This window comes from Nelusetta ayraudi, unplaced genomic scaffold (assembly GCF_046127955.1).
Source record: "Nelusetta ayraudi isolate G7.1 ecotype Tasmania unplaced genomic scaffold, CSIRO-AGI_Nayr_v1 ptg000017l, whole genome shotgun sequence".
Taxonomy (NCBI): Eukaryota; Metazoa; Chordata; class Actinopteri; order Tetraodontiformes; family Monacanthidae; genus Nelusetta; species Nelusetta ayraudi.
In genome coordinates this window covers 6,638,082-6,663,115 of record NW_027466067.1, presented here as the reverse complement: position 1 = coordinate 6,663,115, position 25,034 = coordinate 6,638,082, and the positions used below count along the sequence as shown (strand labels likewise).

Sequence of the window (25,034 nt, the reverse complement as noted above, 5' to 3'; positions counted from 1 at the left end):
AGTGGAGAACTGATGAACAGCAGTCTGCAATTAGGAACACATGAGGTTAACACTGAACAGCTGACGTATCTGACCTGATAATCTAAACAGAAGCACACAGGGATGATTTCCTGACAGTCCTTGACCAAGATGGCTCTCCCCTCTCTGGGATTAATATGCAGGTGGAAATTTTTTTTTTTTTAAACTAAGGGTCTAAAACTCTGAACACTGAAAAATCCTAAAGAAAGATTTCCCCCTCAGGTTTAGTTGTGGATTTACGAGACACCAGGAACCTCAAATGAAGGATTGAGTGACTTGCTTGCTTGCTATGTGTTTATCTATTTAGACATTGCTCTCAAACGAAGTGACAACAAAATGGTAGTATGTCGTAGTCTGAGGTCAATTAAAGATAAAATCACGCGCCGTTTGTCACTTTCGGTCGAAAATGTTAAACCTCACGTCCTGTCCCACAAATGTTTTCCACCCGGTGAATGAATGCATGCCAGCTTGAGGTGGCGGAGGGAAGGCGGAGGGAAGGCGGAGGACGTGGAAAAATGAAGGAGTGGAAGAAAAGGAAGTGGTCTGAAAATGGCATGTTGGGATCTCAATTCCACAGTATTTTCATTTGGCTCAACCTGGGAGCTGCACGTCCTGCAACCATTTACATTTAAAATGAACCCAATTCAGCAGGATTCTTTTCTGGAATTTTGTTTTTCTTCACTATTTGTATTAAACGGCACATTTATTTGATGATGTACGACCTCCCAAAATCAGGACACTCACATACAGCAGCTCATAGTCAATGTCACGCAGCTCTTTCATATTAAAAGAGAAAGAAAAGAAGAAAAGATTTAAAAATAACAATAATAATAATCTAAACGCTGATACCACACATACAACGTCAGACTCGTTGAAACTGCCCGACCACCCCAGCGCCGTCTGCTTTGTCTCAGCCACCGTCTTCATCCCTGCCTCTCGCCCCAAACCTCCGTCTCCCTCTCTCTCTCTCCCCGGCTCAGCCGGCGACGAGCACAGACAAAGGTTTCATCGAGGAGGCAGCGCTGAAAACGGATGGCTTCCCTCTGACTCATTGTTGTAAAATGAAAAAAGGCCCGGAGGCGCTTCACGGCTTCTTGCCTGGTGCACACAATGCGACGTTTTCGGCAATGAGTCATGTGCGTGTTAAAGAGGAGAAGGAAGAAAGACAAAAAAAAGGAATTCAAAAAAGAAATTCAGTGTGGCGCGTCCTTTTGTGGCGCATTACAGTGTGTAATCAGGCGCCACACTCTCCGAGACTATCGTGTCCTTTATCGAAAGCCGTTGCCAAAACCACCTACTGAGTGGGAGGACGAGCGCTTGTGGATGGTGTTGGTGTTGGGAGCCTGATCAGGGTGGGGGTGTTGGGGGTGGGGGGGGGGCAGTTCTGCTTTGGAGCAGCAACAAGTCACACCTCTGGCAAAAACGTTGTCCTACTTGCTTAGCATTTAGCTATTACTAGCTGCTACTAGCTACTACTAATGGCTACTTCTTGCTTCCCTCCTTGCTACCTGATTTCACTTACACTCGCTGGCTGATCACTTCATTAAAAGCAACAAGTCACACATGTGGCAAAAAACTTAATCCTCCTTGCTTAGCATTTAGCACTTAGCTATTGCTAGCTGCTACTAGCTGCTTCTTGCTTCCCTCCCGGATGGCTGACTTCACTTACACTCACTGGCTGATCACTTTAGCGAAAAAATTCTGGGCTACATGAGCGGCTGAGGTAATTAGGGGCGACACAGTGTTTACGTAACCTTTCGAGCCTCGCAAACCAGATGCAATTACGGGGCTCTTGGGGTCTGTGTGACCCAGGTCCCGTAGCGCAGCGCGGCGCGGCTATCCCCGCCCAAAGTCCCATCCCGGGGGTGAGTCCGGGCTCCGCAGCTGGGTCGAGGGAGGGTGGAGGGCGGAGGGCGGAGGGGAGGGCAGGGGCAGGGGCAGGCAAGAGTTGAGTTCTTTTCACAGCTCCTCCAGACGGGAGTCCCTCGCTTTCTAATCCAAAGTGACGGGCACTTCAGTGGAGAGGGTGCAGAGCCCCCCAATTTCCGCCAGGAACCCCCCCCATGGCAGGGGCGGCGGAGAAGCCAAATGCTGGGGTGGCAGACTTATTGTGGCCCAGCGAGAGGGAGAGGGGCCAGGGGCCTCATTACAACGCTTAACTGCACTCACAGGCCCTCATTAACCCACCACACCAGTGACTCAAATCAAAACAGACAATAAAAAGGGGTCGCCGTCTGAATAAAGACCCCATGTTTTTTTTTTTCTTTCCTTTTTTTTTTTGCGAGTCTCTCAAACTTTCTTTTTTCTTTTTGGCACACAAAGAACTTTATGGAACTTCCGCGCCGGGGCCATTTCTGTAAACATTCTCTCTTGCGGGCCAATTTGCAACCGCTCTAAAACTTTTTATCCAATTTATAAATACACTTTTTTATTTTTTTTTTTCTCTCTCTCCTCCCCGAAAGCTGTTTTTGGACGTTTGCAAAATTCCAACACAGCCACCTCAATAAACAAACACACACACACACACACACACACACACACACACACACACACACAGGCGGAGGCGTTTCGGTCATAGGCGGCTGCCCTTCGGTGCAGATGGATGGATGATGAGAGATGACAGGCACTTACATATGCTGCTAATGGGATGCAAAGCCGGTGCAAAGATAAAGCCTGGGCGTGGATATCCCATGTTCATCAGAGCTTGGAGAAAAGAGGAGGAGGAAGAGGAGGAGGAGGAGGAGGGGGGGGGTGATCTTGGCACGCTAAACGATGCGTTTCATAGAGACAATTAAAGAGCGAATCAGCGATGCGGCCTCGTGCATGAAATAATTGCAGACGCTGCCGACTTCGGAAGCAGCATGGCGGAATAAAGGTGAAGCGCGTGAAACAAAGTGAATGCATAAATAGATGGAACTCCAGCGGGCGGCACAAGTGAGTGAGTGAGTGAGTGAGTGAGTGAGTGAGTGAGTGAGTGAGTGAGTGAGCGTCGGAGGGAGATTTTTTTTAAAGTATAATTCAAAAACATACAAAAGAGCTTCTTTTCCCTCATTGACCTGCTTTCCATTTGGGTCAGAGAACCTACTGGAACAGGTTTTTAGCTTAGCGGGGCCTCGCTCATACATTGTGCATGCGTGTGCGTGTGTGTGCGTGGTCTAAATCTTTCTAATGTCGCGCCACAATCAAGTGGATGAAAATATAGCCGTAATCAGAGCGCAGTGGATGAAGTGGAGAGACAGCGGCTCGCTCGCCCCTGCCCGCCCGCCTCCCTCGCTCTCAGCTCCTCCCCCCTCCTTTCCTCCCTCCCTGCAGCCTCCCCCACCACCACCACTGCCATCACACCAGTCTGCAACAACACCGAGATGAGGTCACGGTGTAACGACCGGTGGGCCGTCACATTCTGCCTGTCACATCGCCGACGCCGCTCTCCTCCTCCCCCGTTACAGGGCTCTTCATCGGCGCACTCGAGCGCCGCGTGGCAGCGGCGGCGAGAGGGAGCGTACTCGGCGAAGCTCGGCGCATTATGTGCTTGTAAAAAGAGGTGAGCGTGATGGAGAGGGAGGGGGGGGGGGGAGCGAGGCGCAGAGTGGAAGATGAGAGGGGAGGAGACGGGCAGGCAGCTCCCACAGCGAATGTATCATAGGAGCTGGATACAGTGGCCACTTCAGGTACTGCAGCCAAAAATCCCATAGAATAGAATGGAATAGATTTATTTATTGATCCCAAATTGGGAAAGCACTAACCCTAAGCCAATACAAAAAGAAGCGCCTGTAAAATGGATGACAGGACACAGCCGCCACAATGAATCTTCCTAGTGCAGATTTTTAAGTTGTAGATTTTTATAAGAGAGTTTCCATCTTATATGTCTTTTTTAAGTTCCAGTGTGTAAAATTCTGAAGGGAGCCCTTCTGACTGTGACCTATATGTGAAACTCACTGTCAGCAGGGTTTCCTTAAAAAGTGGCAGCACAAGATGGCAGCTAACTGGGAGCAAGACCCTTATTGCTTGGTTGGAGGATGGAGGATGGGGGTCGGGGGTTGGGGGTTGAGGGTGGCGGCTCCCACTTACCGGCCTGGTTGGTGGTGATGTTGACCGAGGAGTACTGGGGCGAGTAGGGGCTCTGGTCCGACACGCCGTTGACGGCCTGCACCTCGAAGGTGTACTGCGTGTGGGCCAGCAGGTCGCTGATGTAGACCCGGGACTCGGTCAGGCCCAGCTGGCGGGGCAGGAACTGGACGTTGTCGCCGCAGCGGGTGCATCCGCCGCGGCCGCCGCCGCAGCTCTTGCAGATGATGTTGTAGACGACGTCCTCCCGGCCGCCGGAGTCCCTCGGCGAGAGCCACTCCAGCATCACCGAGGTCTCGTTCACGCTGGAGATGACTCGCTGCGGAGCCGAGGGGACGGCTAGCGGGGCAAGGAAAAAAAAAAGGCGAGAAAGATTTGTAATTAATGCTCAACGTCTCATCACATTCAATCACATTTTTCACCGTAAATTTCCTTAAATTCAGGAACTATTTTTTAACCTTCTCCTCCGTCCAGTTTGGATCCAAACATCAACTGTCACAGCAACGTCTGGAAAGCATTTCTAATACGATGTTCTGGTGTAATAATAGCTACCATGACAGGAAGCAGTATCACAACTTCATCACGGAGGGGGGGGGGGTTACAGAACCTGTCAAGAAGACGCAGTTTGGTGCAATGCGTAATGTTGCCGTGTCACGCTACCCTCCGCAGCTACACGCTGTACTCGGTTCTGCAGCTCCTCGCAGGACGTCTGGAAGGTTTTGTAAAGGCCATGATTACCCCGACCTCAAATAAGCCCGCCGAAGAAGAAGAAGAAGAAGAAGAAGAAGAAGAAGAAGAAGAAGAAGAAGAAGAAGAAGACGACGACGACGAAGACGTTCGGAGCCCGTTCTGAGGTCTCACTCTGTTCCAAACTGGCAGCGTCTCTTCCCTCGGGGCCGCCATTTACATTCTCCGTATTTTCCGTCCACTTCGTCAAGGCTTTTCCTTACGTCTATTACGGACAATTTTCTCATGCGCCTGGAATTGAGTTACGGCGGAGGAGAGCGACCGGGAACCTACTGTTCCCTCCCGTCGAGACATTCTGAGCGGCTCGGCTGTGCGGGGTGGAAGTTCGGCCACATGGTGAGTGACAGGCCAAGCAAACAAACAAACAAACAAACAAACACTGAGAGCTGTTCATCTCCTCAGCGCCATGAGCGCCCTCAGCCCCATGAGCCCCCCTCATTACTGCTGGGGTGGTGGTGGTGGTGGGTCGGGGTGGCGGTGGTTGCTATCTACTGGGGCTCAATGGGACGAGCAAACTCCGACTCAATCCTCCTAATTGGCGCCAATCAACAGATCTGTGGAATGGTGTCGCCCCCTACAGGTAGGAGGAGGAGGAGGTGCTAAAGGAGGTGGAGGCGTGTCCCCGGCTGTGGCTATTGGCTGGCGGAGGGCTCTGATGGGCACATTCCCTGGCTTTAATCAGGCCCCGGGTCCTGCTGCGTTTTAATACGGCTGACGTGACGCTGCTGCTTTTCTCATTCACAACAGCTGCTCGACTCCCAGAGCCGAGCTTATGCAAATCTCCTTTGTTGGAGGCCATCAAATCTTTTTTTTTTCCCCTCTCGCTCCTTTCCTCTTACTGCCTTTCAACAGAGAGAGAGAGAGAGAGAGAAAGAGAGTAAAAAAAAATACTACAAAATGTTGAAGGGGTATTTTTTTTTTTTTTTTTCTCTCCCTCCCTCCTCACTCTCTCATCCCTGTTCTGTCCACTTGGACCTCACTCATTGGCTGCATCGCACTCGCTGTCTTCTTCTCTCCATCTCTCTTCATTCCTGTGCACGGGCCTTTCACCCCTCCCTCCTCCACTACTGTCCGGCCTCTCTCTCTCTCTCTCTCTCTCTCTCTCTCTCTCTCTTTCTCTCTCTCTCTCTCTCGGCCTCGGATTCAAATTCAAATTCAAACAGCTTCATTGGCATGACAAGAGAGAGTCTGGCCCGAGCCCATTCTCCGCGGCCGGCCCTGCACAAAGCGAGGCGCCCTGGCCCAGTAACCTCTGCTCCGCCGCGGAGCGCCACACTGGAGGAGGTCAGGGCGGCCGCGGCGGCGGACAGACACACTGCGGCCGCGGCGGCGTGAGGGACGGCTCTGACGGAGTGTCTGTCACCAGTGTCTAACCACTGGCCTCTGAACCCCCCGGGTGGGTTCGTCGGCTCAGCAGGAGACAACCGACAGGCAGGCAGGTTTTTTTTTTTTTTTTTACGTACTTGTGCAAGGCATCTGGAGAGGATCGGAGTCGGTGCGGTAGTAGCCGTTGCGGCAAACGCAGTTCATGGCACCCTCGCTGGTGGTGCGGCTGTTGATGGGACACTGCAGGCAGGACTCGTCGCCCTGGGTCGGCTTGAAGTAGCCGGATGGACAGGCTGAGAGAAGAAGAAGAAGAAGAAGAAGAAGAAGAAGAAGATTAGACAGGATTAAAGCACTCCAGGCACTTTTGCTCACTTTTGCTATTTCTGATCCAGTGCGGAAAAAAACAGAAAACGATCGAAACAAGACATAAAAAATACGGCCCCGGAAAATAAAATCGGTGGGTTGGAAAAGCACGTTTCTTTAAAAAATGTCATAGGAAAACAAAAAAAAGAAATCAAGCAGACAGTCAGACCGTTGCGCTTTTAAAGCCACAACTTCTTAATATATACATATATAAATCAATCACATCAAATATATCACATTAACAACAAATAGTGATTGAATTAATTTTCAGTTCTGTGTCGCAAATCAAATTAAATATAAAACAAAAAAAAAAAACAGATATCTAAAAATACCAAATAATCTTATATTTCTTTCATAACAAGTGCAATAGCCAAATAAATATTTATTAACATCCAGTATGACACGACAGAAGCCATTAAGCCGCCAGGAACAACAACAAGAAGAAAATAGTCACACATGTAAATACACACACGGCAGCACAGCTGACCTATAAATAAACAACCGTACACCTTTGCATGTGAGATCGCCTCCCCCAACCCTCCCCCCGGTGCAGACGTGGCAACGCGTCGCAGGTTGGCTGTGAATTATTCACAACGCTCCAGTTGCCTGAGAAATCTCTGAAGTGCCCCGCTTTCCGTTAAGAGCCCTTTTAAGGGCCTCCGGACGGGGAGGAGGCGGCGGAGGAAGGTTGCATCCACGACGGGGACGGAGATCAAGTCGACGCGTCGAGGCTGCCGGTGCATTTCTGCATTGGCGCAAAAAAAGTGGCTTCTGCATCGGGCTGGAAAGGCCCCGATAAGAAGCAGCCACTGCTGCAGTGATGGAAAAAAAAAAAAAAAAAAAGAACAAGAAAAGCAGAAAAAAACGTAACTTCCTGCAAAATCTCTGCATCCTCTGTGGAGTCACATTCTGCCTCAACCGCTACAGAAACTTTTCCTTTTCAGCACTTGCACCTGTACCCTGTCGAGAGGGAGGGTGGTATTTTTTTTTATTTTTTTTTTTCACTTTTTGTTGTTTTTAATATATCACGAGCCAAAAGCAGCTACGGTTTTTGCTCCAGGTAATCCAGTTCCCAGCTGCCCCGCCCATGCAGGAGAAAATAGAAGCGCAGAGGCAAAAGGTGTTGGAACATGAAAGATTCACACATGGGAGGCGCTGTGAGTTAAAACCCCCCCGGGTCCGTCAGCGGCGGGGCTGTTTTCACCCGCGGATAAAGAACCACCGCTTTCTGAGCTCGGAAAAGGGAAGGAAGGAAATAAAAATAAAAGCGGTTCCCTTGAAAAGCAAAGACAACTCGCTGACTTGGACGTTTCAATAAATCCTATTAGACTATTTGAGAAAAAAAAAAAAGCAAAAAAAAACGACAAACGTGAAGCTGTTACGCGTGCACGTTGCCTGTTTCTGCACTCGCTCTTATCTTGAAAACACTTCATCCACATCTCTGATTGGTTCCTCATTTTCTTTTGGCCTTGACAGCTTTTCTGCGTGTGTGTGTGTGTGTGTGTGTGTGTGTGTGTGGTTTTGTTTTTCTTTCTTTCTTTCCAGAACTGTAAATCCCGGCCGCCGCTTGACTCCGAGGGCCGCAGTGGCAATTACAGCTTGACTGCAGCGTCTGAAGCGCAGGAACATCTGCAGCCGCGACTTCCATTTCAAAGAGTTCAAATCACAGGGCAGAATTAGCCCGGCTCCAATCTCACTGTTTCTGTCAGACAGACACGTCCCTGCACCAGCAGAGCCAACAGACCCGTAGATTAATGCAATATATATATATATATATATATATATATGTACATATACCCCCCCCCGGCGTTCCTTAAACTGCATTTAAAACCTTTACACTAGCAAAAAGCTGGAAGCAAAACAGATTTTTTTTTTCCCCTTTCGGAACTTTTTTGACCTTTTCGGAGGGGAACGCCGACGTCCGTCTGACTGACGCAGCTCACCGAAATGTTTTTATTAAAAGCACATTACGTCAAGGATCTGCGACTTCAATTATCTTTGTTATGTTATCACAAACGTCACATCACCCCCCCCACCCCCAGAATGAAGGCTGTTAACTAACGCTGGAGAACTCCTGATTGGATATTAGCTTTGACGTGTTATTTTTTCTGCCATGATTGATGGTGGTGGTGGGGTGGGGGGAGGGGGCGGGGGGGCGGGGGGCGGTGTTTAAGTGCGGGGTGAAACATGAAGCCTTGGACATTCACGCTGCCAGTCAACAGGCTCTGCTGAATGAGGCCCGGGCAACGGCTAGGCGGGGAAATGCGATCGAACCCTCGGCGGCGGCGGCGGCAGCAGCGAGGTCTATGGGAGTTACGTCGCTCAGAGGAGCAACACCAAAGGAAACGGCATAAAGAGGTAGCAGAGGGAGGGAGGGAGGGAAGGAGGGGAAGTGTAAAGACGGGAACAAAGAGGCGGGGAGGGTGTGGGGAGGGGGGACTGCGATGGGGAGGGCATTTTTTTCTTTTCTTTTCTTTTCTCCTCCTCCTCCTTCTTCTTCCTCAGCCGGGGAATTCAGCGAGTTACTGTGCCCGCAGTGAATATACGTGCCGCACTAGCATGCAACAGTCTGCGCTGAACAATCCCCAACAATGACTTTTAAATCTGCGTGTGGAGGTAATTGAATGAATATAATTGATTAGCGCTAATAAAGCCCCATGGGGCCCAGCCAAGCCAGCGGTTGTTATTTAAATATTTTGCCACAGTTGATGGATGGAACATGAATGCGAATTTTTTCTTAAAAAAAATCCCAGAGCCCCAATTGTGATTTTGCCTATGAAAGGAGCTACGCTCTAAAGTCACCTCACTAGACTTCAGGAAAAACTCACTTTGCGACGTGCAGAACTAGCAGAGTCGTGGCACTGTGGGGAAAAAGTGCCCCCTGTGTTTGTGTTGTTCTCCAGCTTATTGTTGACTGATTGGTTGCACGTTACCAATAGTGCATGTGAATCTCCTCTTCCTCCAGGCCTAATGGTTGCATCTCCACCTTGAAAATGAGCCTATAAAAAACAAACAGTGGCAAACAGATGCACGCTGCTCAATGCTAACGATAGCACAGCCGGCAAAATGCTAACTAAAGTTGTAATTAACGGAAAAAGAACAACAAGGGAAACGCACGTGCAAAATTATACACTTACTTAAAAATCAGTCGTCCCACTAAGTGTTCAGTGCAACAACACTGAGGGCTGCTGATAAAATGCCTGCACCAGTTTGTTTTGGTGTCAGGTGTACTTGCAAAGACGCAGAGCGTTGAAATAATTTTGCACGTAGTTCATTTAAGAACATTAATTATGATTAAAAAAAAATCTTATTTTACTTGTGAGTCAACCCCTCCATACAACTCACAAAAAGTGTTCCCAAAACCAGTCCCCAGAAAAGTATTTCCAAACAATATGACCTTTGTTCCGAGTTGAAGAAAAGCAGAAGGTTATCACTTGCAAACAAACTTGCTCTCCCAAGACATGTTGCATTTCTTTTTCCCCATCACAAAGCGAACCAGAAACAGCACTCACTTTTAAAGACCGTGCCAAAGTATGAAGGTTACTTAGAAAGTGCGAAGTGAATGTGTGACAAGAAAAATAACACCGGTCGCTCTTAAGTACTTTTACGTCAAGTCACAAGTGGGGCTGACTCAGAAATCTAAAACACATTTTTTTTTTTTTTTTTACACATAAGCCGTTTCAGTTTGCAAGGACACAGTATTATGTGTCTTAACATGCCTCTCTGTCCTGCCACGGTCATTATTCCGTGGAAAAGATTTGGGGAGTTTCCACCTTTAGACCCAGATGACAGATTTTAAGAGTGGCAAACTTGTCTGGTGTCAGATGTAGCGGCAGAGACGTTGGAGAGCAGTGATTAAAAAACAGATCAGAGCTCTAATTCCCTACCTCCCTGCCTGCCCAGACTGCTGCTGCTGAGCTGTTTGATCACCATCCTGGCAGCCGCGCTCGACGTGCCGGAGCTAAAGGCTGTTTTTTTCGCGATGTTTTCTCAGACTGGAGATATCCTTCTGGCAGGAAGAGTTAATTACTGCGAGAATATTTATTGACAACAGATCCTGTTGTTCCCGCTCCCTTGAACACACGTGTGCGCGCGCACGCGCGGACGCGAACACGCGCGCGCACGCACACACTGGCTATTAATACCGTTAATATCATCAGGCAAACATGCCACGCTCTCAGATCTCTGGGGACGGTAACCACAGAGTCTGAAACTGGGACAAGGAAGCGCAATAATAACTTAGGAAGAAAAAAGCCTTGCGGAAAAGATTTGAGAGAATCTATAAACAATTGAAATTTTTCTTTTTCTTTTTTTTTCCTATTTTTTCCGAGCCGGCCACGTTCAGGCCATCTCAAATAGGTTCCAGATACACTGCAGGCGAAAAGCTGATATTGGATAAACAAATAAAACTGCCTGCCATAGGGTTTGATCATCTCAGAAAGCGAGTTAATTACTTGAATCAAACCAGTTTTTTTTTTTTGAAAAAAATAACTCAAATAAAACCCTATCCAACACACACATAAACACACACACATGGCCCAAAGCCCAAACTTCTCTCAGTCAAAGTTAACGACTTCTGGAGGGGTTTTAAATAAGAACTATTTTATTTATACCTTTAAACACAGACTTCAGTGAATTAAATAAAACAGGGCTGTGAGCGCTGCGAGAGTTCTTTCTGTGCCAGGCTGCTGCTCGGATTTTACAGCAGGTAATTTGCCGGTTGTTTCCCGAATATTACAGCCGGAGAGACTTAACACAAATTGAGGACATTTACACTCACCGGCCACTTTATTAGGTCGAACGTTCAATTGCTTTTTAACACAAATAGCTAATCAGCGAGTGACGTGGCAGCTGTTTCCGTGCGTTCAGGCTTGCAGGCGTGGCCACGGCCGAAAGCCGAAGCTGCAAGTCAGAATGTGGAGGACGGGAGAAGGACGTGGCTGCGGGTGCCGGACGGGCTGCTGGTCCGAGCGCGTCGCAAACTGCTGCTGAGCTACTGGGATTTTCAACACATCGCAAACATCTCTAGGGGGTTTACAGAGGACCGTGCCGGACATAGAAAGCATCCAGTGAGTGGTACACGTGTGGGGGGAAAATGCTGTGTTGATTTCAGGGGTCAGAGGTCAGACGAGGCAGACCGGCTGCACACGGTGGAAAAGCAAAGTTGGCGGAACAGCACCTCCGAACGCACCTGCGACATCTCCGACCTCGTAGCAGCGTGCACTTGTAGCGTGCGTATTTTTCGTATGCACGCTATACGAATTTTTCATATTAGTCGCATCATTGCTCCCCCTATTAGGTTTTTCCCAAATCAAGTGGCCAGTGAGCGCAAAGAGTGCGAGCGACACACAGTCAAACAGAGGGAGGAGCAGCAGGCGAAGCAGCAGCGGCTGTTGCTAGCGGCCCTGATGTGTTACACACACGCAAGCCGGCTGAACAAAGACGGGCCATTTGACATTTCCATCACGGCGTCCCTGGCAGGTGGCTGCGACAAGACAATCAGCACGTCTGACGCCGGCACTCCAGCCAAGGCCGCGTTGATTAGGGCCGAAGACAAGAAATAGATCCATTGAAAAAAACACAGCCACCACGTCCATCTTAGTCTCCTCCACCTGTCTCTGGTGCAGAGCGAGGCCCTTTGTCCGGCAGCCTGTGGCGTCACAGCAACAAGGCCCCGCCCCTTGGAACCCCCCCCACCACCCTCCGCCCCTTCACACCGCCCCCCCCCCCCCCCCCTTCCCCTTTTCTGTCAGGATCGACAGAAAAAAAGAGGCTTTATTTCACCGTTAAAGTGGAGACAAGGCAGACAAAGAAAGGCAGAAAGGTGTGCGTGCGCGCGTTTGCGTGTGCGCGCGCGCGGGGGTGCGAAACAGAAAAAAGGCTGGAGGGGTTAAAAAAAAAAAAAGGAAAAAAATTCAGAGGTGCTAGCTTTGGTGAGCGCAGCAGGAAAAAAAAGTGCTGAAAGCGGTGAAAATGGCTCGCGTCAGAGGGGCAGCGCGGATGTGCATGTGCGTGCGTGTGTATGTGTGTGTGTGTGTGTGTGTGTGTGTGTGTGTGTGTGTGTGTGTGTTTGCGTTTGTGTTTCCCTGCGCTCTATTGTGACCAAAGAGGGCCGCTACAGAGGGCCGCTCTCCAATCCAGGCCTCTATTTGCTTTGGTGCGGCTTGTAAAAACTATTTACGTGGAATCGCCGCTGGGACGGATCAGAGGAGATCGTAAAGAGACGTTTCCTTTACAAGACGCTCACCGCAGTTGCTCAGTGGAGAAAATTACGTACGGCCGAGCAGTCTGACCGAGCGAGCGACCGACCCACCCGTTAGATTCCGCAGCTCTCTCTCTCTCTCAGCGCCTCCCATCACTCTGGAGCAGCTCTGCGTCTAAAACATTGAAGTATCGTAAGAACTGGATACCAGACTGGCAATATGGCGGAACGGCAATTCTTTTTCCAGTGGCTACTCGAGGTACTGCAGCCAAAAAAAACCTATGCAGCCCAAAAAAACTTTTTTTTTTTCCATTGACCTCAATCCAAAAAGAAACTCTTGCAAAGTTTTAAGTCCTGATCTTTTAGAATAGAATAGAATAGAATAGAATAACATTTATGGATCCACTAAAATTTGTGTTGTTGTTTAAATGTCCAGTGAATAAAATTTGGCTTGATTTATGATTTTTATATCGGCAAAGGCTTCCCATAAATACATTAATAAAAGTGTATATTCACACAGTACAATAAAAGTACTTTGGTTATCCTACCCTTAGAATGGTTCTCATGGGTCTTGCTCCCATTTAGTTGCCATTTTGCACCTCCATTTATTAAGGGAACCCGGCCTTTAAGGAAGCCCACCTGCCAGTGCCCTAAATACAAAACACGCTCAGGCGGGCTTCCTTAAATAGTTCCTCTTCTTGGACAAACATTCCTTAAATCGCGGGCTTCCTTAAAAATTTTACACACTGGACACGTAATCGCCAGGAAAATTTGTCAAGATGTCGTATGTGCTGCTCTGTCTGGGCTTATTCTGATTGGCTGATGGCGAGTCATGTGTTACAGAGGCATGATGGCAAGTGACACGACTGCGCCACAGGCTTTTTGGGACACATAATGTGAAAGTAAGCTAGAAAGCAAAAACCTTTTCGGCGTACGCACTAGCTAGCTAGCGACTCCATTGAAATGGGGGCTTGGACTAAACAGAGTGTAACCTCGTGAAACGGCAGCAGTGGCAGCGGAGGAGGATTAGCCAGAGTAGAAAAAGCCACAATCTGGGTGTCTGTCCCCGGGATCGAAGGCCAGGCCGCCCCGCTCGCCCTCCGCCACCTCGGCTGCTTGGCGGGGGCGAACACTAGTCGCCACTGTTTGCAACACAGGGCCCGGGCAATTCAATTAGGGACGAGGCCCTCTTGGCCGTCTAATTCAATCAGGCTTGTGTGAAAGCTATTAGACAACTGGCATTCACTTCACCCTCACACGCACCGGCCGGCACACAAATGAGATATTCATTTCTCCCTCTAGGTTTCCGCGTCTGGTGCAATTAGCAGGTTGGGGGACTCTGTGTCGGGGGTGGGGTGGTGGTGGTGGTGGGGGGTTTCACACAGTGGGAGCCAAGGGGTAAGGAGGTCGCGGGGGGTGGCCCCCATGGGGCCAGACGGTGAGGGTGAGTCTGACGATGACCCGGGGGGTGCGAATCAGGCCGATCTGGGATATCAAGGAGAGTGTGTGGCCATGAGTGGAAAAAATACATTCACTTTTCCTTTTTTTTTTAAAATTTGTTTTATTTTATTTCCATTTTTCTCAGGTTGGCGGCAACTTTCCAAAACCAAACCGAGGGAAAAAAAAAAAAAAAAAACTGCACGGGATCTTTTATGAGCTGTTAGTGCCGAAGCACCAGCGACACTTATTGTACTAATAAGGTGCCAATTTTTACTCCATTAACTTCGGTGGAAAATCCTTCATCACCCCTGAGCAGCTTACAGTTGTTGGAGTGTGAAGTCAGCTCTTTTTTTTCTTCTTCCCCTTTCCCTTTTTTCCCCCTTCTTTTAGCTGCAGCACCTAGAGCGCCTCAAACACGTGGGTCCGACCTCGTGCTGCGCCTCCGTTCCGGCGGGGGCGGAAAAAACAGAAATTTGCATTTCCGCGTCAAAAGGATTCGCGCAACAGCCGTGAGTGACGATTGGTGATTTCTGTCCCTCACCACAACCGCCGCCGCCGCCGCCCTCTGCGTCCCTCAGCATTTGACTCTAAGCTGCGCCTCCTCTGCAGTTGTCACAGAGCTCACATCCCCTAATCTACCCCCCCGCCCCCCCAACCCCTCAGCCACTCCTCTCCCCTCCCCACACAGCGGGCTCCTCTGAGACAGATTAGAAGCCAAAGTGAGCGGCAGATTAGCTGGAAATGTGGGACACCTGGGATGTGAGCTCTTCAGGGTGCAGCTTCCCCAGGAGAGTTCGGATTTGGAGGCGCGCACGCACACACGCACGCACACGTGCACGCACGCGCGCGCACTCACACTAGCGAGTAACGCAGTGCGCGTGCTCCCGAGGAACTCGCAAACACGTGCGATGCATGAGGCGCGCACGCATGCACGCACAGAAAGTCATTTCTACCATCTTCTTCTGATTTACACACCCACACATAAATAAGCAGAGCCCGTAAAGAAGAAAGCTGCTATAAACCCTTCTGGCCGGTGCCCAAAAGACAATTTCGGCTGGAGCTTAACCTCATATGTGTGGTGCACATACGAGGCCCCACCACCGCCGACAGCCGCCGCCCGGCTCCGTATTTACAAGGACAAAGAGAAGTGTGGGCCACCGGTAGAATGTCAGCGCCGGCTAAAAATACCCCACAAGGGGAAATATTAGTCGTGTGGCGACGGGTGTAAATTAATTTCCCGTTAACTGACCTTATTTCTCATCGTGTCTTCTCCGTTGCTCACACGCTGCTCTACGAGGCCCTATGACGGCGGCGAGCGTCTCTCGTTTAGTCCCGACGACTCGGGCCTTAAAGTCATAAATACTGCAACACGCTCGCTGATAAATGGGGACGTGGAAATGAAAGATCAGCAGCCCGATGCGCCGCAAACGCACGCAGGCAACTAGGACATCGACCGCCGCTGTTTTCCATTATGATTTCATGTGTTCTCGGGCTCGTCTTTAACGGGCTTTAAAGACGTCAAAATGGGTTAAAGTTCCTCTTTTTGGAACAACATTCCGAAACCGAAAAAGCTTTCAAACAGGGCAAAAGCAGAAAATCCTCCCATTTCTAAAGTCTTTCACTTTTTTGTTTGTTTGAACTATTACGAGGTGCAATCACTCGATTAATAATCTTACTGAGTGACGGTGAAATAAACATGCTCCCCTTCGCAAACGGTCCCAACTTCCTCAAACTACCCCGGGGCTGCCGAGAGCTCGTTACGTCCATGTGGCAAACGTTACTTCCTGCACTCAGACGAGCGCTTGGAGCTCGGCTCGCGACCGCAGCACTCTCGCGGTGATCATCAGCTCATAAATACCAGAGGGGGGAAAAAAAGAAGTCAGTGAAAACTATCTGAACCACAGCATTTCCATACCCACTGATAACTACCATGTGTCAATAGAGGAGGGACCGGAGATGAAAGCGGAGTATCAGTAGATACATGCACGCGGCGCTGTAATAACTTTGGAATTCTCAGTGCGCTTCCCCCTTTTTTTTCCCCCCGTTTTTTTTGTCAGCACCGGGACGGGGGAAAAAAAGGAAGCGCGGAATGGTGAAATTACAGGCATGTGAGCCAACGCATGTAGTCACCGAGCAGAAATACGAGCAAGGAAAAAGAGGAGGGGCAGATGTGGGGAGGAAGGCGGAAAAGTGTCATTTCATGCCGTCGGATCACTTGACAGCTCGGTCCCCCGGGGGGCCCCTGGGGGCCCAATCAGGTTGCTGCAGGAGCCCGTCGGACCGCTGGGCCGCAGATGGGTCCGGTGGTGGCAGGAGGCAGGTCCTGTTGTCACCATTCATCTCCATTTGGAGGAGGCGCGCCAGCAGCCGCCATCCGATCCCCCCTGAAACGAGCTCCACTTTTTTCGCCATCATTTCTAATGATGGTTCATTAGTTGAGGTGGGGTCGGGGGAGGGAGGTGGGGAAATGTCACTTTATGCAGATGACGCCTGGACTAGAAAGGGAGAGAAGCCGTGGCATGTTCTCCCGTCGTTTGGCCACCAAACAGGTCCCCCGTGCAACAGAGGGGTTAATGAATTCAGCCCGTCTTCCACCGGGTATTAACAGATGCCAGTTCAGCGGTGACAAAACGGACGGATCCAAATGAATTCATTCCGGCGGGCAATTAAGAATTCATATAGAGCAGCACACACACCCCTCCCAGAGTCTTAGAATCCATCCATTCATCCATCCAACCATCCATCCAACCATCCATTTTCAATACCCACTTGTTGCTGCACTCAGGGTTGCTCAGGTTACTCAGGGTCTGCTGGAACCTCTCCCAGCTGTCATAGGGTGAAGGTAGGGTGGCACCCTGGACAAGTCGCCAGTTCATCGCAGGGCCACATAGAGACAAACAACCATGCGCACTCTTTTTTTCACCCGTCACCTGCAAAAATTAGCGCCGCCCTTTCGCGTCCTGGCCAGTTGATACCGGCAGACAAAGGCGGCCCGGCCGGCGCTACTTAGCGGCGCAGCGCGCAAGACGAAACGGGAGACGCTGAACTCTCGCTGCCATGTGACACCCGGGTGTCGCCTATTGTTGCTCACAAGGCGGGCCGTGTTCTTCGCGGTGGGAAAAGAGGAGGAGGGGAAAAAAAACCAAAAAACAGTACAGCTGTCTTTTCATGTTGAGCTGCGTCCGATCCGAGTGCAGACAGGTAGGAAATGAGGAGCCTCGGCAGCGATCGGATGTCAGACGAGCGCTGAGCCCGTCGTTGCGGAGGCAGAACAATAGAAGGCGGGCGGACTTACATCCACAACCCGAACCCGAAACCCATGACATGGCTGTGCAACATGGTTCTCTGCAGGTTGCTCTCCACCACAGGGGCAGAGCTAAGTGGTGGCCAGTGTTGGCCGTGGCCCCCCTCCAGAGGTAGCTTGACATAACTCAGACTCAGGGTCCATTGTGAGACATACACGGACACAACAGCAAACCTATAACACATAGAATAAAAGAGATCACAACTAAAGGCATAAAAATAAAGATTTACACGTTTGGTATCAAAAATAGAAGTTCTTATAATGTAAAAAGAGACTGCTGTAGCATTGTCTCCAGAACAGAGATTGGTATGTGATGGAAATACAGTTAATGTGGGTTAAGCTGTTAGTTATTTGATTTTCTGAGGCATCGAGCCGACAAGTAAATCTATACATAAGGTATAGATTTACCTTCCGGCTAGATTTGTTGCGTGTATCTTTCTTTTTTAAAACATGTATTTCTGACCATGATGATTGGCCTGGATTCTGCACTTTGGGGAACAAAATACTAAAACAAAGAACTTTGATGTCACCCTGACCCTGACCCAAGGACAGTAGGACAAAGATGATATCGATTTATTAACGAACTATGTATTTCCCCTTCTCTAATTCATAGGAGTGGTCACAGACAAACTGTTAAAAACAGTCATGTAGACATTCCAAGTATCTTCTTCCTGCCGCTCCTCAGCGAGTCATGACGTCACCCTGTGGCCACCCCAAAGAAACAGCTCTGGCTCCGCCACTGCTCTTCCAAACTGCTCTTCCAGACACATTCCCGACTCCTCTTGAGTTCTGTCTCAGGCTGTCGACGCTTCAAAAAAAAAAAAAAACAAAAAAAAAAAACACCGGACACGCCCCCTTTTTTTCCTCTCAAGGACGTGCTCGTTGCCAGGGTAACCGCAGCCATTGCCATGTACGCCGGCGTTGCTTCCCGACTACGTCTGCAGTCGGGCTGCGCCCGGGTCTGCCCCCTCTGACCCCCGCTCGCCCCACCCCTCCCCTCTCCACTCCCAGGAACGCAGCCTCGGACTGCTGATGACATTCGCACGGGTTGGAGAGAATGCAGAGCGGCCGCAGAAGGCCGAGGAGGGAAGGAAGGTAAATGACCCCCGTGACACGCAAGGGGGAAGGGAAAGCGGGGTGGGGGGGTGTGAAACACAGGAGGAAGAGGAGGAGGAGGAGGAGGAGAGAGTCGGCGCTGCTCTTTGGGAGCTTGCGGGGGAATTCATTAAATGTCATCTGCTTCACGCTGATTCCAATCTCCCCCTGCGTGGCCCGGCAGCCCGGCGGTCCCGCCTGACACTCCGGCCCAGTGTACCTGCCGTCCTGACCACAGGTGACAGGCGGATGGCAGCGGCGGCGGCGGGTGTAGCCGCCACGGATGGAGCTGCTCCTTTGTGGCCCGCAGGCAGACGTAGGAAATAGCTGACAAAAAAAAGGCTTGCTGCTTTGTAGGTGCGTGTGTGTGTGTGTGTGTGTGTGTGTTTGTGTGTGTGTGTGTGCGTGTGCGTGTGCGAGGGTGTCGCTCAATGCGTCTGCGTTTGTAAAGGACAGCGCAGGGGAGCGAAGAGAGCAGGACGGAGTGAGAGAACAGACGGGGGGGGAGGGGGGGGGGGGACTCTTCCAGCATCCAAACAAAAGGCTGCTCGCGGCGGCGGCGAGCCCCAGTGACAGAGGCTCCCTAAGGTGCGAGTCTTGCTGATGGACGGGTGGCATAAAGGGCCTGCGTGTTGTCCTGTCAAGGCAGCGGCGGAGGGAGGGGGGGGGGGGGGGGGGGGGCACTGAGGGGAGGGCAGCATCGGGGGAGCAGCTGGTGCTGGGGTCCCCGTCACTGTCCCCGTCTCACCCCTCGCCACGGGAACACGCACGCACCTCCAGCACAGCACAAAAAAAAAAACTTTTTTTTTTTTTTATTATTATTTGTTTTTTTTGTGACTTGGTCTCAGTCGATGTTGCTGTATTTTCCACCGAAACTGTGCTTTATATCTGCGGCCAGATATTCTTTTAGTACCCACCGCCCCCCCGACCTCCCTCCAGGAGTCGATTTATTAAAGATTAGATCAACTCCTCTGGCCGCAAGTGTTTAATGAGGCAGCGGGGAGTGTGAGAATCCCATTATCCTCCTGATCTACAAGTGAGTGACAAAACAACAACAGCTGTAAATGTACCCACGCACACACACACACACGCACACACACACACACAGCAGGAAGCATGAACACAGGAAATCCCTCTCGAGCCGGAGGTGGAATCTCTTGGCGACCTCTTGCATCGCTTCCTGATTCTTCCCAGCGATGACAAAAGACCTGCTTTTAACACAGTGCGGCGACTCGCTCGAAGGGTCTCCAAGGCGAAAGCGTTTTGCTCGCGGTTCGGCTGAATTTCCCTCATCGCACGAAATAATCAATTTTCCTCGTTGATCAGCTTGACGGCGGGCAAATCCGCTCTGCAGGCCCCGAGGCCAAGATCGAATTTGTTGCCCGTATCCATTTCTTATATTATTTTTTGTCAGCTCACTTCTGAGCATTTTTTTGATGAGGAACGACAGGAGCTGAACAGAGCCGGGTGATGATTGTCAAGGAAAAAGTCAAACAGGAGAAGCGAGAAATGAGCCATGACGGAAATTTTTCCGGGACGTCCTGTCTTGTTAGACGACGCGCACGTTGGTAAATCGATTAACATTCTGTTCATTTCCAAATGGGAAGGAAGCTGGAATCCAACTCCAACGATCTGATCTGCCCCCCCGCCCCCACGCTTTCAACAAAACAAACTCAAACAGCAAAACCAATTTGCAAGAAAATCTGAACTGGGCCGCTTGAACCACGTGGCGCAAATCCAACCTTGAGGTGCGACTTCCGAGATGCGATTTCCCACATTTTGCCCCAGATATGCACACGTTGCCGAAACCCACATGGCTGCAGCCGCACCTAAACAGGCAGCTGATCCGCGGGAGCCGTTCGATTCATCGACGGCCTCTAATCGCCGCCATTACGAGGTGAAACGCATTAGATCGGCCAATTAAAGCCGCCGCGTACGAAATGCAAAAACGGGCGAGCAGATTAAGCAATTAGCCTTTCAATTTGCCGACGATTCCTCTAAAACAATGGATCCCCCGTGTTTGCCCTCCTCCCGCGCCGCGTCTTCAGGCTCCGCCGCCGCACCCTTGACCCTAATGAAAGGGCGCTTTGGCCGCCTCATCTCTCTTCCATTTGTCCTAATCAATGAAGCTGCTCTGGCCAGACCCCGGGGGTCAGTGAAATGAAGTACCGGGCTCACACAGAGAGAAGGACCGGGCCAGTGCTTGGTGGTGGAGGGGGGTTGGATGTGTGTATATGGATAAGTCCTCTGTTACCTTGGCAACTCTGCAGCTCTCCTCTGCCCTCGTTAGGATGGTTGGATGGCAGAAGGGCCTCTCTCGGCCAATATTGCTTTGTGTACCCCTTCGCTCATTTTTCATCAGGGAAAGTCTTTGCAAACAACTTCCAAGTATTGATTGGGACGTGCGCAGCGAGCGGTGCACTTTCCTGATGGAACTCCTGACAGAACCCGGCCCCGGAAATTGCAGACAAACGCTTTTGGAGCGTCGACCGTGTGTTGAGTTTGACAGAAAAATGGCAAAACGGAGGGCAAGAAGTTCAGCAAGCAGTGGTAGAGTCACTTGAAAATGTTGTTGTTAAAACATGAACAATTTCCATGTATTAACTGAGTGTTTTGGTTAATGACTAATGATCCTTCACGTGATTGGGGCCTTTGTCAGTTGAAACACCTGGTTTGAATCATTGCTTTATCTGAAGGCCACATCCTGAGGAGTATCATTGACTCACGCTTCATCCAGGTGTTGGTAACCTGAGTTTAACAAAAAAAAAAAAAAAAGCAAAGAAATAAAGATGGCAAACAAAAGAGGCTGACAGACACAGTTTCCTTCTCTGTATACTTTGGATTTACTTTTTCCAGACAGGGCTGGGGGGGGGGAGGATTATCTTCAGCGCTAATGTGATGTGTAAAGTTATTCTACCGTTAAAGCTTAAATAAATAACTTCATGTCGGGACCTGACTCAACAACTCTGCTTGTTTGTTCTGCCACACTTCAGATATTACCCCTGCGGTTTGATCCGCTAGGCTTTTTTTTTTCTTCCCCATGCTTTTAAATGTTTACAGTTATGTCCCTTTAAAGAAACTGTGTGTTGGTCGTATTGATAGAGTTTATGACTCGGATGAATTCCTTTCATCCTCATTAAAAACTGTTAGTCATACGACTGATTCATACAGCATCGGGCACATTCGTACAGGCTCTCAGACGGCTTCAGCTCCTCGAGTCATGCGAGCTTCAAAACAACGTCGGCCTGACTGTACAATACAGTCATAGAAGAGGGCAGTCACGAATACGGCAAACACTGGCGTCTTACAGTAAAGGTCTAGTATGTAAAACTTGGCTTGATTTATGATTTTTATATTGGGAGAATCTTAACATACTACCCATAAATACATTAATTAAAGTGTATACTCGCAGTACAATAAAAGTAATTGGGTTTCGCTACTCTTGGAACGGTCTCATATATGAAAGAATATACATAGATCAATAAGGGTCTTGCTCCAAGTGAGCTGCCATCTTGTTGCCCAGCTCAGTGGTCTAGTGGCAGAGTGTCCGCCTTGAGACTGGTAGGTTGTGGGTCCAATCCTCGGCTGGGTCATATCAAAGACTGGTACCCATTGCCTCAAATCACTGGGCCATTTTTTTTAAGGAAATCCGCCTGACAGTGGCCTGAATACGAAACGCACTGCCAGACGGGCTTCCTTAAAAATGGACACACTGGACCTTAAATGCTAAACGCTTGTACATTTCCGATTGGTCTGCAATGAATAGTAATGCTCTGTTACCCTTGTGCTAAAAAGAAACCCCACATCCACCGAGGAGCTGGATGAAATGAATCAATAAAAATAAAAATAAATGTGTTTTAATGTGAACTGTAATTCCAAACAGTTGTGTTTTGACAAAGGGCGGGAAAAAGACCAAAAACAGGGACGGAAGACTGCTTGTGCGTCGTGCTTCTCTTGGTGTTTGGGCTCCCCTGAACCCCCCCCCCGGTCGCCTCCCTTCTCCAAACATATGGAGTAATGTCAGCGACAGAAAACTATTTCAGCAGGTCTGGCGACAGGCGGATGGGAAAACGAGAAGGGGGCACGACCACAGGACGTCTCGCTCGGCTGCTTGGTAGTTTGATGAGGAAATGGGAAGGGCACCCATCCAAACCCTCTGCCTCTGCGTGGACCTCTGTCAGCCTCCTTTAACCAGAGACGCTTGCAACTGATTAGAGCACGAGGAAAAACTCTGTCTGGCTCTCCTGCTGGGTGAGCATTGCGGGCTCCGCTTTCCCCGCGGCGGCCTTTGATAAGTAAATCAGACTTGAAGATAAGAATTAAAGATGGATAGGAGAGATAGGACCCTTCCTGAAAGCCCTCCACAAATAAACTGTCAGTTTTGTTTCAATGCAAACCCGTCAGGTTATCGACAAACCACTTGCCGAGTCACTGCTGGGGTTGCAGTGGAGGGGCAGGACGGGATGGAGGACTTGGCTGGGCCGAGGTCCTCGAGAGGTCCTCCCCAGGGGTCAAGTACCTTCTTATCAGCGCGCAAGCAGCTTCTGGCTTGACAAGCACAATTAGCCTCCGCTTAGCGCAGGAAGCACGAGGCAGCATATCAAGAGGACCAGGGAGACGACGGACGGGTAGCGGGGGGGGGCGGAGGCGGCGGAGACCAACAAAGGCCCGATTGTGGCGGCGTGGCTGGAGGGAAGGAGGGACTGGGGAGTTTCGCCGATGTGGCTGATAAGAATCTCTCAGGGCTGAATGACAACAGCGTGGGCTCTGCTGGGCCCCGTGGTCGGATTACAACCCCCCCCCCCCCGCCTTCCCCGACAACCACCACCAAGGTCGGGAAAACTTCTGGGAGAAACAAAAAAAAAAACAAAAACAACAACGGGAGAAAATCAGTACGTATCGTGCAGCCCGAAGCCGACGATGATTTGAGCGAAAACTTTTCACGAACTCGCGGCAGACAGCCTCTGGCGTATTTTTAGGCAGCGACTGGGCGCGTCGCCAACGCTTCTGACAAAGCGGCGACAGCTTCCCTGAATCCCCCGAGACGCGGGAGTGCGATCTTAACGATACCTGTCTCCTTCTCCTTCCCTTTCTCTCTCTCTCTCCGTCTCTCTACTCCAATAAATAACGAAAACACAGTGGAGTTCGGATTTACAGCTAATCAGTCAGCGATGTGAGGCCTGCTTTGCACACAGACAGAATATTGATACTTTTCGAGGTGCGACGGCTGCGAGGGATCCAAACTTAATCACGCCGCTTACACAGCCAGTCAGCTCTCACGGCGTCGAGAGGAACCGTCTCCCCGAGAGCGCAGAACGCAAAACGTTGCATAATTTAGCGCGTGCTCGCAGGCCGGCAAGGCGGGCATCACAAATGCATGACGCCGTGCGTCCGCCTCCGTCAGAGGCGCCTTCAGCCGACGCCGCCTTGACGCAAAGAGCGTTCCGCAAAAAAAAAAAAAGAACAGAGAAAGAAAAGAAAAAACTGAGAGGACAGGGGGAGTTTTTTTTTTTTTTTTTTTCTTCACGACAAGCAATCTTTTGAAGTAGGTCATTACGCTAGCGTGGGGCTACGCTGCGAATCCTTGATGCCGATCCGCTCCGCGTCCCACAATCGATACGCCAACTGCTATATTTAGTAAGAAGGTCGGAGGGAGGAGCCGTCGAAGCCGCGCGAGGATTGAGAGGCATCAACCAGTGGACCGGTGGTCGCTGCCCGGCTGGAGCTCCGGCTTATTTTAGATGCAGATGGCTCCCGAAATGTCTTCGCTGTGGAGAATTGGGGGGAAAAACAAAAACTATTGCCGGTGGCGCTGACTCAACGTGCAGTGAAGCGATTGTCAGCAGGGATTATTCATTTATTGATTCGCACTTATTCATGAAATGAGGTGATCGAGTTCAAAATGCATAGTCTTGCCTCGCTGGAACACTGCCGTTCCTCATGTCAAAGCAGTAGCTATACGCCAGTTTAGCACCAATTTACATATAACCCCTAAATCCTAAAGGGAGATTATTTGTTTTTAAGACAAAAGGCTCAGTGGCTGTTTTTAATGCCAACATGTGCCATCTGCAGTCCCTACAGTGCCACACTACTATCACAGGGAAGTGAGGGGACCCACTTCCATCATATGCATGACATCATGCAGTGTGGTTAGAGGAGAAACAGTAGAAATCTACAATCCCATAATCTCTTAAACTCATGTTCTCCCTTTTGGTCTTGCCAACTTGTAGTCTCGTTGTTTTGGTTTGTGTGTGTGTGTGTGTGTGTGTGTGTGTGTGTGTGTGTGTGTGTGTGTGTGTGTGTGTGTGTGCGCCCCTTTGAGCTCAAAGGGGTCCCTCTTTATGTTTAAGCCAAAGTCCACAGTATCGTCATGCACGGTGGAAAAAAAAAGAAGCAGAATCAAAACAACCTTATTAATCACTGTGACTAATGTATTCCAGGCTCCTCCAAGAGCTCATGAGGAGATGCACGTAC

The 25,034-nt window shown here is 49.9% G+C and overlaps 1 protein-coding gene across 4 annotated transcripts in view; it reads right to left on the bottom strand.

Moving 5' to 3' along the window:
* The window catches only part of ephb2b (eph receptor B2b), a 118,522-nt gene that overhangs the window by 29,554 nt on the left and 63,934 nt on the right, over window positions 1-25,034 (bottom strand). For all 4 annotated transcript variants that reach the window (XM_076025069.1, XM_076025071.1, XM_076025070.1 and 1 more), the window contains exons 4-5: window positions 6,294-6,449; window positions 4,087-4,422 (exon numbers count right to left, since the gene is read on the bottom strand). In XM_076025069.1, the coding sequence (XP_075881184.1) occupies window positions 4,087-4,422; window positions 6,294-6,449 (492 nt within the window). The remainder of the gene's footprint in view (window positions 1-4,086; window positions 4,423-6,293; window positions 6,450-25,034) is intronic.